The sequence below is a fragment of the Protomyctophum bolini genome (assembly GCF_963924005.1).
Source record: "Protomyctophum bolini genome assembly, chromosome: 14".
Lineage (NCBI taxonomy): Eukaryota > Metazoa > Chordata > Actinopteri > Myctophiformes > Myctophidae > Protomyctophum > Protomyctophum bolini.
Window position 1 is genome coordinate 542,757 of NC_137875.1, and position 12,500 is coordinate 555,256.

The 12,500-nt window shown below is 47.8% G+C and overlaps 1 protein-coding gene across 1 annotated transcript in view; it reads right to left on the reverse strand.

Moving 5' to 3' along the window:
* ubr2 (ubiquitin protein ligase E3 component n-recognin 2) overlaps positions 1 to 12,500 on the reverse strand; it is a 94,015-nt gene that overhangs the window by 17,145 nt on the left and 64,370 nt on the right. The window contains exons 27-34 of the mRNA XM_080782475.1: positions 10,856 to 11,010; positions 9,069 to 9,171; positions 7,409 to 7,518; positions 4,577 to 4,657; positions 3,274 to 3,443; positions 2,249 to 2,448; positions 1,696 to 1,789; positions 1,110 to 1,268 (exon numbers count right to left, since the gene is read on the reverse strand). Coding sequence (XP_080638601.1) covers positions 1,110 to 1,268; positions 1,696 to 1,789; positions 2,249 to 2,448; positions 3,274 to 3,443; positions 4,577 to 4,657; positions 7,409 to 7,518; positions 9,069 to 9,171; positions 10,856 to 11,010 — 1,072 coding nt within the window. The remainder of the gene's footprint in view (positions 1 to 1,109; positions 1,269 to 1,695; positions 1,790 to 2,248; positions 2,449 to 3,273; positions 3,444 to 4,576; positions 4,658 to 7,408; positions 7,519 to 9,068; positions 9,172 to 10,855; positions 11,011 to 12,500) is intronic.

Genomic DNA, 12,500 nt, shown 5'->3' on the forward strand with positions numbered 1-12,500 from the left:
ACTCACTACGTTCATGGCTCTGTTGAGGAACCTGACATTCAAGTTCATGAGCAGGCTGGATCGCTGACTGAATGGACTCATTGGACAGATGACAGACCCAGGCCGTAGTTCTGTAAGGTACACTTCTTTTCTTTTTTTTTATATATATATATATATTATTTTTTATCCCACGATTTTGTAACCCATTTTTCACCCCTGTGTCAATCATCTAATGTGATCCTGGGCTCTACACACCCTCCACCAACCTAGTCCCCATATATGGGGGACAAGGGGAGAGCAACGGACTTGAACTCATGCTTCCTTCATGCCTGAGTGTCCAAGTTGCTCCTTTACACCTGACATGGGGGAGTTTCCCTGGTTGGACGTAGCGCGTGGAAGGAACACGTTATTCTAACCAGTTCCTTTCCCCTCCATCAGGCGCCCCGGCTGGCCAGGGGGAGGCAGTTTGGTACACTTCTACCATCAGAGGACACTGGCATGAGTGCCTCGCCTAGAGTAGTAAACTGTGGGGTTGGGTAAATGTACTGTATTTTTTATTTTTACATTTTATTTAAAATTTAAAAAAAATGTATTCTCATACATGTGATCCATTTACAATGTTTAGCACTTACAGTAAGCTAAGAACACTGCATGCACATCAAACACATACAAAATACATAAAAACATAGTGAGATATTTCCACAAACTTGTGCTCAGGGGTTTGCAATTGGGCGGATTGCTAAAAACAAATGCAAAAAAGCTGGCTAAATACTGTTCTGTCTCGGCTACTATGGGCAGTCTGTCTGTCTGGAGAAGGCGTTGTTTCATTTATCCCTAGGTGGCTTAAAAACCCCAAAACAAACATCCTGTCTAGTAGTATCAAGTATATAGTATGTCAACAATGTGCTATATATATATATTTATTTGTTTTTTCCCTTCTTTTCCCTCTGTGTGTTAAGCATGTGCAGCAGCTTGGTTGGACCATATATTGTATAACCTAATTCTGATCAGTGTTTGGGTCTATTCTGTATGCACCACTTGTGCAGATCCAAATAAAATAATTCAAATGTGTGTGTGTGTGTGTGTGTGTGTGTGTGTGTGTGTGTGTGTGTGTGTGTGTGTGTGTGTACCTGTGTGTGTGTGTGGCTCTGGGCAGCACAGGGATGATGGTGTTACTCAGACATTCACACAGAGGACAGAGAAACTCTCCGTTCTCCACGTCGTACGACGTGTGAACTCTGAGACGCTGCTGACGTCTCTGCTCCTTCGCCTGCACCGCCTCGAAGTACCTGCACACACACACACACACACACACACACACACAGGTCACATGCACGCACACACACACACACACACACACACACACACACGCACACACACACGCACACGCACACGCACACGCACACGCACACGCACACACACACACACACACACACACACACACACACACACACACACACACACACACACACGCACACAATTTACAATTTAGCACACGCTCTTAATCCAGAGCGACTTACATTAGGCAAGAACAAAAGCATGGCCAATACATCACATACATAAAAAGTAGTTATGATGAAACATGCGTATAAGCTAAGAACGTAGCAGTGGGATATCTATATAATGAAACTACACATATAAACTATACATATATACTATGCTATACACATATGCACGCGCGCACGCAGGTGGTCAATGCTAGGGGGCAGTACTCGCCTCTGCCAGCAGGAGGCGTGCATGATGTGACCACAGCTCCCCGTGTGAGTTCCACAGTTCAGGTCAGGGTGCGAAAACAGAGGATCGTGATGTTCTGAGGAGATATTAAATATTAATGTTTATCTATCTATATACAGAAGTAGTATGAGTCGTGATGTTCTGAGGAGATATTAAATATTAAATATTAATGTTTATATACAGAACTACGTATGAGTCATGATGCTCTGAGGAGAGAACAGTGGGCTACGGTACATGGGCGTGATTAGGGGCGTGGCTACGTTAACTGGGTGTGGCAGGGGCGTGGTTAGGGGCGTGGCTACAGTACATGGGTGTGACAGGGGCGTGGTTAGGGGCGTGGCTACAGTACATGGGTGTGACAGGGGCGTGGTTAGGGGCGTGGCTACAGTACATGGGTGTGACAGGGGCGTGGTTAGGGGCTTGGCTACAGTACATGGGTGTGACAGGGGCGTGGTTAGGGGCGTGGCTACAGTACATGGGTGTGACAGGGCGTGGTTAGGGGTGTGGCTACGGTACATGGGCGTGGCTACGGTACCTGGGTGTGGCAGGGGCGTGGCTCTGTTCTGCGACATGACGGTGGATCGCTGGACGAATGCAGCCAGCACCATGGCCTGGCCGTGACCTCTGACCTCCTGTTGCTCCTGGCACAGGATGCAGGTGACCAGCTGCTGCTCGTTAGGACCGCCACGCCCCGGGCCAACGCACACCTGGACCTCTGGAACCATGCTAGGAGCGCTGTGGGAGAGGGGGACAGGTTAGAACCACGCACACCTCTGGAACCATGCTGGGAGCGCTGTGGGAGAGGGGGACAGGTTAGAACCACGCACACCTCTGGAACCATGCTGGGAGCGCTGTGGGAGAGGGGGACAGGTTAGAACCACGCACACCTCTGGAACCATGCTGGGAGCGCTGTGGGAGAGGGGGACAGGTTAGAACCACGCACACCTCTGGAACCATGCTGGGAGCGCTGTGGGAGAGGGGGACAGGTTAGAACCACGCACACCTCTGGAACCATGCTGGGAGCGCTGTGGGAGAGGGGGACAGGTTAGAACCACGCACACCTCTGGAACCATGCTGGGAGCGCTGTGGGAGAGGGGGACAGGTTAGAACCACGCACACCTCTGGAACCATGCTGGGAGCGCTGTGGGAGAGGGGGACAGGTTAGAACCACGCACACCTCTGGAACCATGCTGGGAGCGCTGTGGGAGAGGGGGACAGGTTAGAACCACGCACACCTCTGGAACCATGCTGGGAGCGCTGTGGGAGAGGGGGACAGGTTAGAACCACGCACACCTGGACTTCTGGAACCTGTCAGTAACGGGGGGGTCCCTACCTGTCTGTAACGGGGGGGTCCCTAGGGGTCCCTCAGCCTACCTGTCAGTAACAGGGGGGTCCCTAAATGTCAGTAACAGGGGGGTCCCTACCTGTCAGTAACAGGGGGGTCCCTACCTGTCAGTAACAGGGGGGTCCCTACCTGTCTGTAACAGGGGGGTCCCTACCTGTCTGTAACGGGGGGGTCCCTAGGGGGTCCCTACCTGTCAGTAACGGGGGGGTCCCTACCTGTCAGTAACAGGGGGGTCCCTGTCGTCCAGGCTCTGCTCAAACAGCTCTCTGTTGTCGTTGATGAAGCTCTTCTGCATCTCAGACATCTGAGCCATGATCTTCTCCCGCCGCGCGCGCGCTAGCTCCGCCTTCCTCTTCCTCTCCGCCTTGTCCTTGTCCCGCAGCGCCTGCAGGGGGCGACAGAAACAGCTGTTCATTTCCTACTAAAACCACGATCCCTTTTTTTCCACGGACAGAGTTAAATGAACACTAAGCCAGGTGTTCCCAAACTTTTTTGGACCAGGTACCCCTTTTGGGGTAGATATTTTTCCAGGTACCCCCTCATCCTCGCAACACGGATAACAATATATTTACAACCACAAGCAGTGTTTCCTGCAGGAAAAAGCTTTGGCATGGTGCTGGGCACAGGCCGCAATTTTGATTAATTAATTAATTTGATTCATTAATTAATAAGATTAATACATTAAGATTAATTTGTATTATTGCTCTTGTATTGCTATTGGAGACACTGGGGGGACACTGGGGGACACTGGGCAGGCACTGAGGAGGCACTGGGGAGACACTGGGGAGGCACTCAGGGGCACACTGGGGAGGCACTGGGAAGGCACTCGGGGGGACACTGGGGAGGCACTCGGGGGGACACTGTCTAAATGTATACGTCTAAATGTAGACGTCTAAATGTAGACGTCTTCTCTTATGGGGGTCCCTGGCATATATTTTCAAATGGGGGTCCACAGGCTAAGTAGTGTCAATTTGGGGGTCCTTGACATGAAAAAGTTTGGGAACCACTGCTTTAAACACTTTAGCACTTTATGAACATGAACAAAATAGATGGGTCCCCCCTGGAACTCCCTCAGGTACCCCTGGGGGTCCCCGGACCCCACTTTGGGAACCACTGCACTAAGCTACGATGACTAAAAGTAAGGCTAAATATATTGACAATTTCGTCAACAAATAAAATGTCAGGAAGGGACTCTAGTGGACAAGAGATCCAGTATGAGTCATTTTACACTTTGTTTGCATGCCGAAAATAGCAGATCTACAAGCTGCGCTGATGGGACTAAGTCACTGGCTGTCTGGGCACCGTGACGGAAAAAACGCTTGTTTTGCGACACGGCGATATAAACGATAGACCTTTTCTATCGTTTATACGATAAGTCATATCACCCAGCCCTGTGTGTGTGTGTGTGTGTGCGTGTGTGTGTGCGTGTGCGTGTGCGTGTGCGTGTGCGTGTGCGTGTGTGTGTGTGTGTGTGTGCGTGTGTGTGTGTGTGCGTGTGTGTGTGTGTGTGTGTCAGACCTGGTCGTGCGTGTGTGTGTTGCTGGTGTCGGCAGACGTGGAGGCCGATCTCTCTCTCATGGTTTTGTTGCTGGAGACGACCTGGAAAACAAACTACACGTTACCATGGAGACCAGGACAAACTACACTTTACCATGGAGACCAGGACAAACTACACGTTACCATGGAGACCAGGACAAACTACACGTTACCATGGAGACCAGGACAAACTACACGTTACCATGGAGACCAGGACAAACTACACGTTACCATGGAGACCAGGACAAACTACACGTTACCATGGAGACCAGGACAAACTACACGTTACCATGGAGACCAGGACAAACTACACGTTACCATGGAGACCAGGACAAACTACACGTTACCATGGAGACCAGGACAAACTACACGTTACCATGGAGACCAGGACAAACTACACGTTACCATGGAGACCAGGACAAACTACACGTTACCATGGAGACGAGGACAAACTACACGTTACCATGGAGACCACGACAAACTACAGGTTACCATGGAGACCAGGACAAACTACACGTTACCATGGAGACGAGGACAAACTACAGGTTACCATGGAGACCAGGACAAACTACACGTTACCATGGAGACCACGACAAACTACACGTTACCATGGAGACCACGACAAACTACACGTTACCATGGAGACCAGGACAAACTACACGTTACCATGGAGACCAGGACAAACTACACGTTACCATGGAGACCAGGACAAACTACACGTTACCATGGAGACCAGGACAAACTACACGTTACCATGGAGACCAGGACAAACTACACGTTACCATGGAGACCACGACAAACTACACGTTACCATGGAGACCACGACAAACTACACGTTACCATGGAGACCAGGACAAACTACACGTTACCATGGAGACCAGGACAAACTACACGTTACCATGGAGACCAGGACAAACTACACGTTACCATGGAGACCAGGACAAACTACACGTTACCATGGAGACCACGACAAACTACACGTTACCATGGAGACCACGACAAACTACACGTTACCATGGAGACCAGGACAAACTACACGTTACCATGGAGACCAGGACAAACTACACGTTACCATGGAGACCAGGACAAACTACACGTTACCATGGAGACCACGACAAACTACACGTTACCATGGAGACCAGGACAAACTACACGTTACCATGGAGACCAGGACAAACTACACGTTACCATGGAGACCAGGACAAACTACACGTTACCATGGAGACCAGGACAAACTACACGTTACCATGGAGACCAGGACAAACTACACGTTACCATGGAGACCAGGACAAACTACACGTTACCATGGAGACCAGGACAAACTACACGTTACCATGGAGACCAGGACAAACTACACGTTACCATGGAGACCAGGACAAACTACACGTTACCATGGAGACCAGGACAAACTACACGTTACCATGGAGACCAGGACAAACTACACGTTACCATGGAGACCAGGACAAACTACACGTTACCATGGAGACCAGGACAAACTACACGTTACCATGGAGACCAGGACAAACTACACGTTACCATGGAGACCAGGACAAACTACACGTTACCATGGAGACCAGGACAAACTACACGTTACCATGGAGACCAGGACAAACTACACGTTACCATGGAGACCACGACAAACTACAGGTTACCATGGAGACCAGGACAAACTACACGTTACCATGGAGACCAGGACAAACTACACGTTACCATGGAGGCCAGGACAAACTACACGTTACCATGGAGACCACGACAAACTACACGTTACCATGGAGACCAGGACAAACTACACGTTACCATGGAGACCAGGACAAACTACACGTTACCATGGAGACCAGGACAAACTACACGTTACCATGGAGACCAGGACAAACTACACGTTACCATGGAGACCAGGACAAACTACACGTTACCATGGAGACCAGGACAAACTACACGTTACCATGGAGACCACGACAAACTACACGTTACCATGGAGACCAGGACAAACTACACGTTACCATGGAGACCAGGACAAACTACACGTTACCATGGAGACCAGGACAAACTACACGTTACCATGGAGACCAGGACAAACTACACGTTACCATGGAGACGAGGACAAACTACACGTTACCATGGAGACCACGACAAACTACACGTTACCATGGAGACCAGGACAAACTACACGTTACCATGGAGACCAGGACAAACTACACGTTACCATGGAGACCAGGACAAACTACACGTTACCATGGAGACCAGGACAAACTACACGTTACCATGGAGACCAGGACAAACTACACGTTACCATGGAGACCAGGACAAACTACACGTTACCATGGAGACCACGACAAACTACACGTTACCATGGAGACCAGGACAAACTACACGTTACCATGGAGACCAGGACAAACTACACGTTACCATGGAGACCAGGACAAACTACACGTTACCATGGAGACCAGGACAAACTACACGTTACCATGGAGACCAGGACAAACTACACGTTACCATGGAGACCAGGACAAACTACACGTTACCATGGAGACCAGGACAAACTACACGTTACCATGGAGACGAGGACAAACTACACGTTACCATGGAGACGAGGACAAACTACACGTTACCATGGAGACCAGGACAAACTACACGTTACCATGGAGACCACGACAAACTACACGTTACCATGGAGACCACGACAAACTACACGTTACCATGGAGACCAGGACAAACTACACGTTACCATGGAGACCACAGCAAACTACACGTTGTGGTCAGTTGCACCATGTATTACCGTCCTAAGGGATGGTGGCTTCATGGTGTAAATGTTACCTTTAGGGTCCAGTGGATCATGTCCTTGTGGACCTCCAGGTGTGGAGCGTTGTGGAGAGTCTCCAAGAGAGAGAGGATACTGGGCGAGTTACTGGAACCGTCCACTGGACCTGCACACACACACACACACACACACACGCACACGCACACGCACGCACACACGCACACACACACACACACACACACACACACACACACACACACACACACACACACACACACACACACACACACACACACACACACACACACGCACACACACACACACACACGCACACACACACACACACACACAGTTGACAATCTGGTTTGTAGATTAAAGGCAGTTAAATAACCGCCGCCAGCCGCAAGGGGGCGGTAGTTCAGCGACAGCCACCATTCACCACCATTCTGTTTGGTTGTAGAAGAAGAAGCGCCTCCTCGTCTCCCCAAAACAGCGATGGCGGAGGTGGTCACGGTGAGCGCACTGAATCACTGGCTAAGAGTCTTTAGGAGGTGGTCACGCTGAGCGGACTGAATCACTGACTAAGAGTCTTTAGGAGGTGGTCGCGCTGAGCGGACTGAATCACTGGCTAAGAGTCTTTAGGAGGTGGTCGCGCTGAGCGGACTGAATCACTGGCTAAGAGTCTTTAGGAGGTGGTCACGCTGAGCGGACTGAATCACTGGCTAAGAGTCTTTAGGAGGTGGTCACGCTGAGCGGACTGAATCACTGGCTAAGAGTCTTTAGGAGGTGGTCGCGCTGAGCGGACTGAATCACTGGCTAAGAGTCTTTAGGAGGTGGTCACGCTGAGCGGACTGAATCACTGGCTAAGTAGCCTGGAACTCACCTATGCTTTTTATGGCATAGGCAGCTCCCGGCAGGATCCGCCGGGAGAATATATGAGCAGCTGCGCGACATGAGACTAATTACTTAGAGCGACAGAGAGAGAGAGGAGCGTGTGTGTGTACATGTGTGCGTGTGTATGTCAATTTTACAAAGGTGCAGACAATCAGAAATCAGCAGAGAGTGAGCAATGTTTGCGCTACTCTATGCCGAATTGAAGTGGACTCAGACCCAGACTTTTTTTTTCTCCCTGGAAATAAAAACGTCTGGGTTTCCGAGGCTACTGGCTAAGAGTCTTTAGGAGGTGGTCGCGCTGAGCGGACTGAATCACTGACTAAGAGTCTTTAGGAGGTGGTCGCGCTGAGCGGACTGAATCACTGACTAAGAGTCTTTAGGAGGTGGTCGCGCTGAGCGGACTGAATCACTGACTAAGAGTCTTTAGGAGGTGGTCACGCTGAGCGGACTGAATCACTGGCTAAGAGTCTTTAGGAGGTGGTCACGCTGAGCGGACTGAATCACTGGCTAAGAGTCTTTAGGAGGTGGTCGCGCTGAGCGGACTGAATCACTGGCTAAGAGTCTTTAGGAGGTGGTCGCGCTGAGCGGACTGAATCACTGACTAAGAGTCTTTAGGAGGTGGTCACGCTGAGCGGACTGAATCACTGGCTAAGAGTTTTAGGAGGTTCATCATTAAATAAAGAGCTAATTAACACGTTAACTGTTTAAGGGCCCATGACGTAGATGTCCGTCATGGTACAACGTTCGTGTGTGTGTGTGTGTGTGTGTGTGTGTGTGTGTGTGTGTGCGTGTGTGTGTGTGTGTGTGTGTGTGTGCACTAACGTGATATCTTGCCGGTGAAGTTGAAGGTGATGTCATCGTCTCCAGAGCTGTTCTCAATCTGCTGCTGCTCCTCCAATAGAGACATGCCGATGAGATGGAGGACCTGCACGCACACGCACACACACACCATGCACACACACACCATGCACACACACACACACACACACACACACACACACACCATGCACGCACCATGCACACACACACACACACACACACACACACACACACACCATGCACGCACCATGCACACACACACACACACACACACACCATGCACGCACACACACACCATGCACGCACCATGCACACACACACACACACACCATGCACGCACCATGCACACACACACACACACACACACACACCATGCACGCACCATGCACACACACACACACACACACACACACCATGCACGCACCATGCACACACACACACACCATGCACGCACCATGCACACACACACACACACACACACACCATGCACACACCATGCACGCACCATGCACACACACACACACACGCACCATGCACGCACCATGCACGCACCATGCACACACATACACACACACACACACACACACACACACACACACACGCACCATGCACGCACACACACACACACCATGCACGCACCATGCACGCACCATGCACACACACACACACACACACACACACGCACCATGCACGCACCATGCACGCACCATGCACACACACACACACACACACACACACACACACACACACACGCACCATGCACACACACACACACACACACACACACACACACACACACACGCACCATGCACGCACCATGCACACACACACACACACCACACACACACACACACTCATGTTGGATCTGATTTTTCTTTTGGATTGGAACATTTCCATGTGACTGTCTCGTAGGTCAGGGCTTCTCAACCCGTGGGTCGCGACCCCATCGGGAGGTCGCCACATCTTTATGGAAATGAAGAGTTTACATATAGATAGTACACAGAGTACATTGGCTAGGTGGGTTCTAGGGGGTCCCTGGGGGTCCCTGGGGGTCTTACCCTCTGTAACATGCTCTCAGACCAGTGTCCGGTACTAGGTGGGTTCTAGGGGGTTCTAGGGGGTCCGTGGGGGGTCTTACCCTCTGTAACATGGACTCAGACCATTGTCTGGTACTAGGTGGGTTCTAGGGGGTCCCTGGGGGTTCTAGGGGGTCCGTGGGGGGTCTTACCCTCTGTAACATGGACTCAGACCAGTGTCTGGTACTAGGTGGGTTCTAGGGGGTCCCTGGGGGTTCTAGGGGGTCCGTGGGGGGTCTTACCCTCTGTAACATGGACTCAGACCAGTGTCTGGTACAAGGTGGGTTCTAGGGGGTCCCTGGGGGGTCTTACCCTCTGTAACATGGACTCAGACCAGTGTCCGGTACTAGGTGGGTTCTAGGTGGGTTCTAGGGGGTCCCTGGGGGTCCGTGGGGGGTCTTACCCTCTGTAACATGGACTCAGACCAGTGTCCGGTACTAGGTTGGTTCTAGGGGGTCCGTGGGGGGTCTTACCCTCTGTAACATGGACTCAGATCAGTGTCCGGTACTAGGTGGGTTCTAGGTGGGTTCTAGGGGGTCCCTGGGGGTCCGTGGGGGGTCTTACCCTCTGTAACATGGACTCAGACCAGTGTCCGGTACTAGGTGGGTTCTAGGGGGTCCGTGGGGGGTCTTACCCTCTGTAACATGGACTCAGACCAGTGTCCGGTACTAGGTGGGTTCTAGGGGGTCCCTGGGGGTCCGTGGGGGGTCTTACCCTCTGTAACATGGACTCAGACCAGTGTCCGGTACTAGGCTCGGTGGCCCACTGTAGAACCGCTCCCAGGATGACCAGCAGGACGTCAGACTGAAGGACGTTGACCAGACTGGCAAACAGCGGGCAGAGCGGAGGGGGGAGGGGGGGAGGGAGGGCTGGAAGCATATAAATATTATTATTAATAAACAGACACAGTGGAGGCAGAGCTATAATGAAAGTAGTAATTATAATGTAACAGTAATACTAAATCTAATATAATATAATATCACAGTGATACTAAAACTAATATAATATCACAGTGATACTAATATAATATAATATCACAGTGATACTAATATAATATCACAGTGATACTAATATAATATAATATCACAGTGATACTAATATAATATCACAGTGATACTAATATAATATCACAGTGATACTAATATAATATCACAGTGATACTAATATAATATAATATCACAGTGATACTAATATAATATAATATCACAGTGATACTAATATAATATCACAGTGATACTAATATAATATCACAGTGATACTAATATAATATCACAGTGATACTAATATAATATAATATCACAGTGATACTAATATAACATCACAGTGATACTAATATAATATCACAGTGATACTAATATAATATAATATCACAGTGATACTAATATAATATAATATCACAGTGATACTAATATAATATCACAGTGATACTAATATAATATAATATCACAGTGATACTAATATAATATAATATCACAGTGATACTAATATAATATCACAGTGATACTAATATAATATAATATCACAGTGATACTAATATAATATAATATCACAGTGATACTAATATAACATCACAGTGATACTAATATAATATCACAGTGATACTAATATAATATCACAGTGATACTAATATAATATCACAGTGATACTAATATAATATAATATCACAGTGATACTAATATAATATAATATCACAGTGATACTAATATAATATCACAGTGATACTAATATAATATAATATCACAGTGATACTAATATAATATCACAGTGATACTAATATAATATCACAGTGATACTAATATAATATAATATCACAGTGATACTAATATAACATCACAGTGATACTAATATAATATCACAGTGATACTAATATAATATCACAGTGATACTAATATAATATCACAGTGATACTAATATAATATAATATCACAGTGATACTAATATAATATAATATCACAGTGATACTAATATAATATCACAGTGATACTAATATAATATAATATCACAGTGATACTAATATAATATCACAGTGATACTAATATAATATCACAGTGATACTAATATAATATAATATCACAGTGATACTAATATAACATCACAGTGATACTAATATAATATCACAGTGATACTAATATAATATCACAGTGATACTAATATAACATCACAGTGATACTAATATAATATCACAGTGATACTAATATAACATCACAGTGATACTAATATAATATCACAGTGATACTAATATAATATCACAGTGATACTAATATAATATCACAGTGATACTAATATAATATCACAGTGATACTAATATAATATCACAGTGATACTAATATAACATCACAGTGATACTAATATAATATCA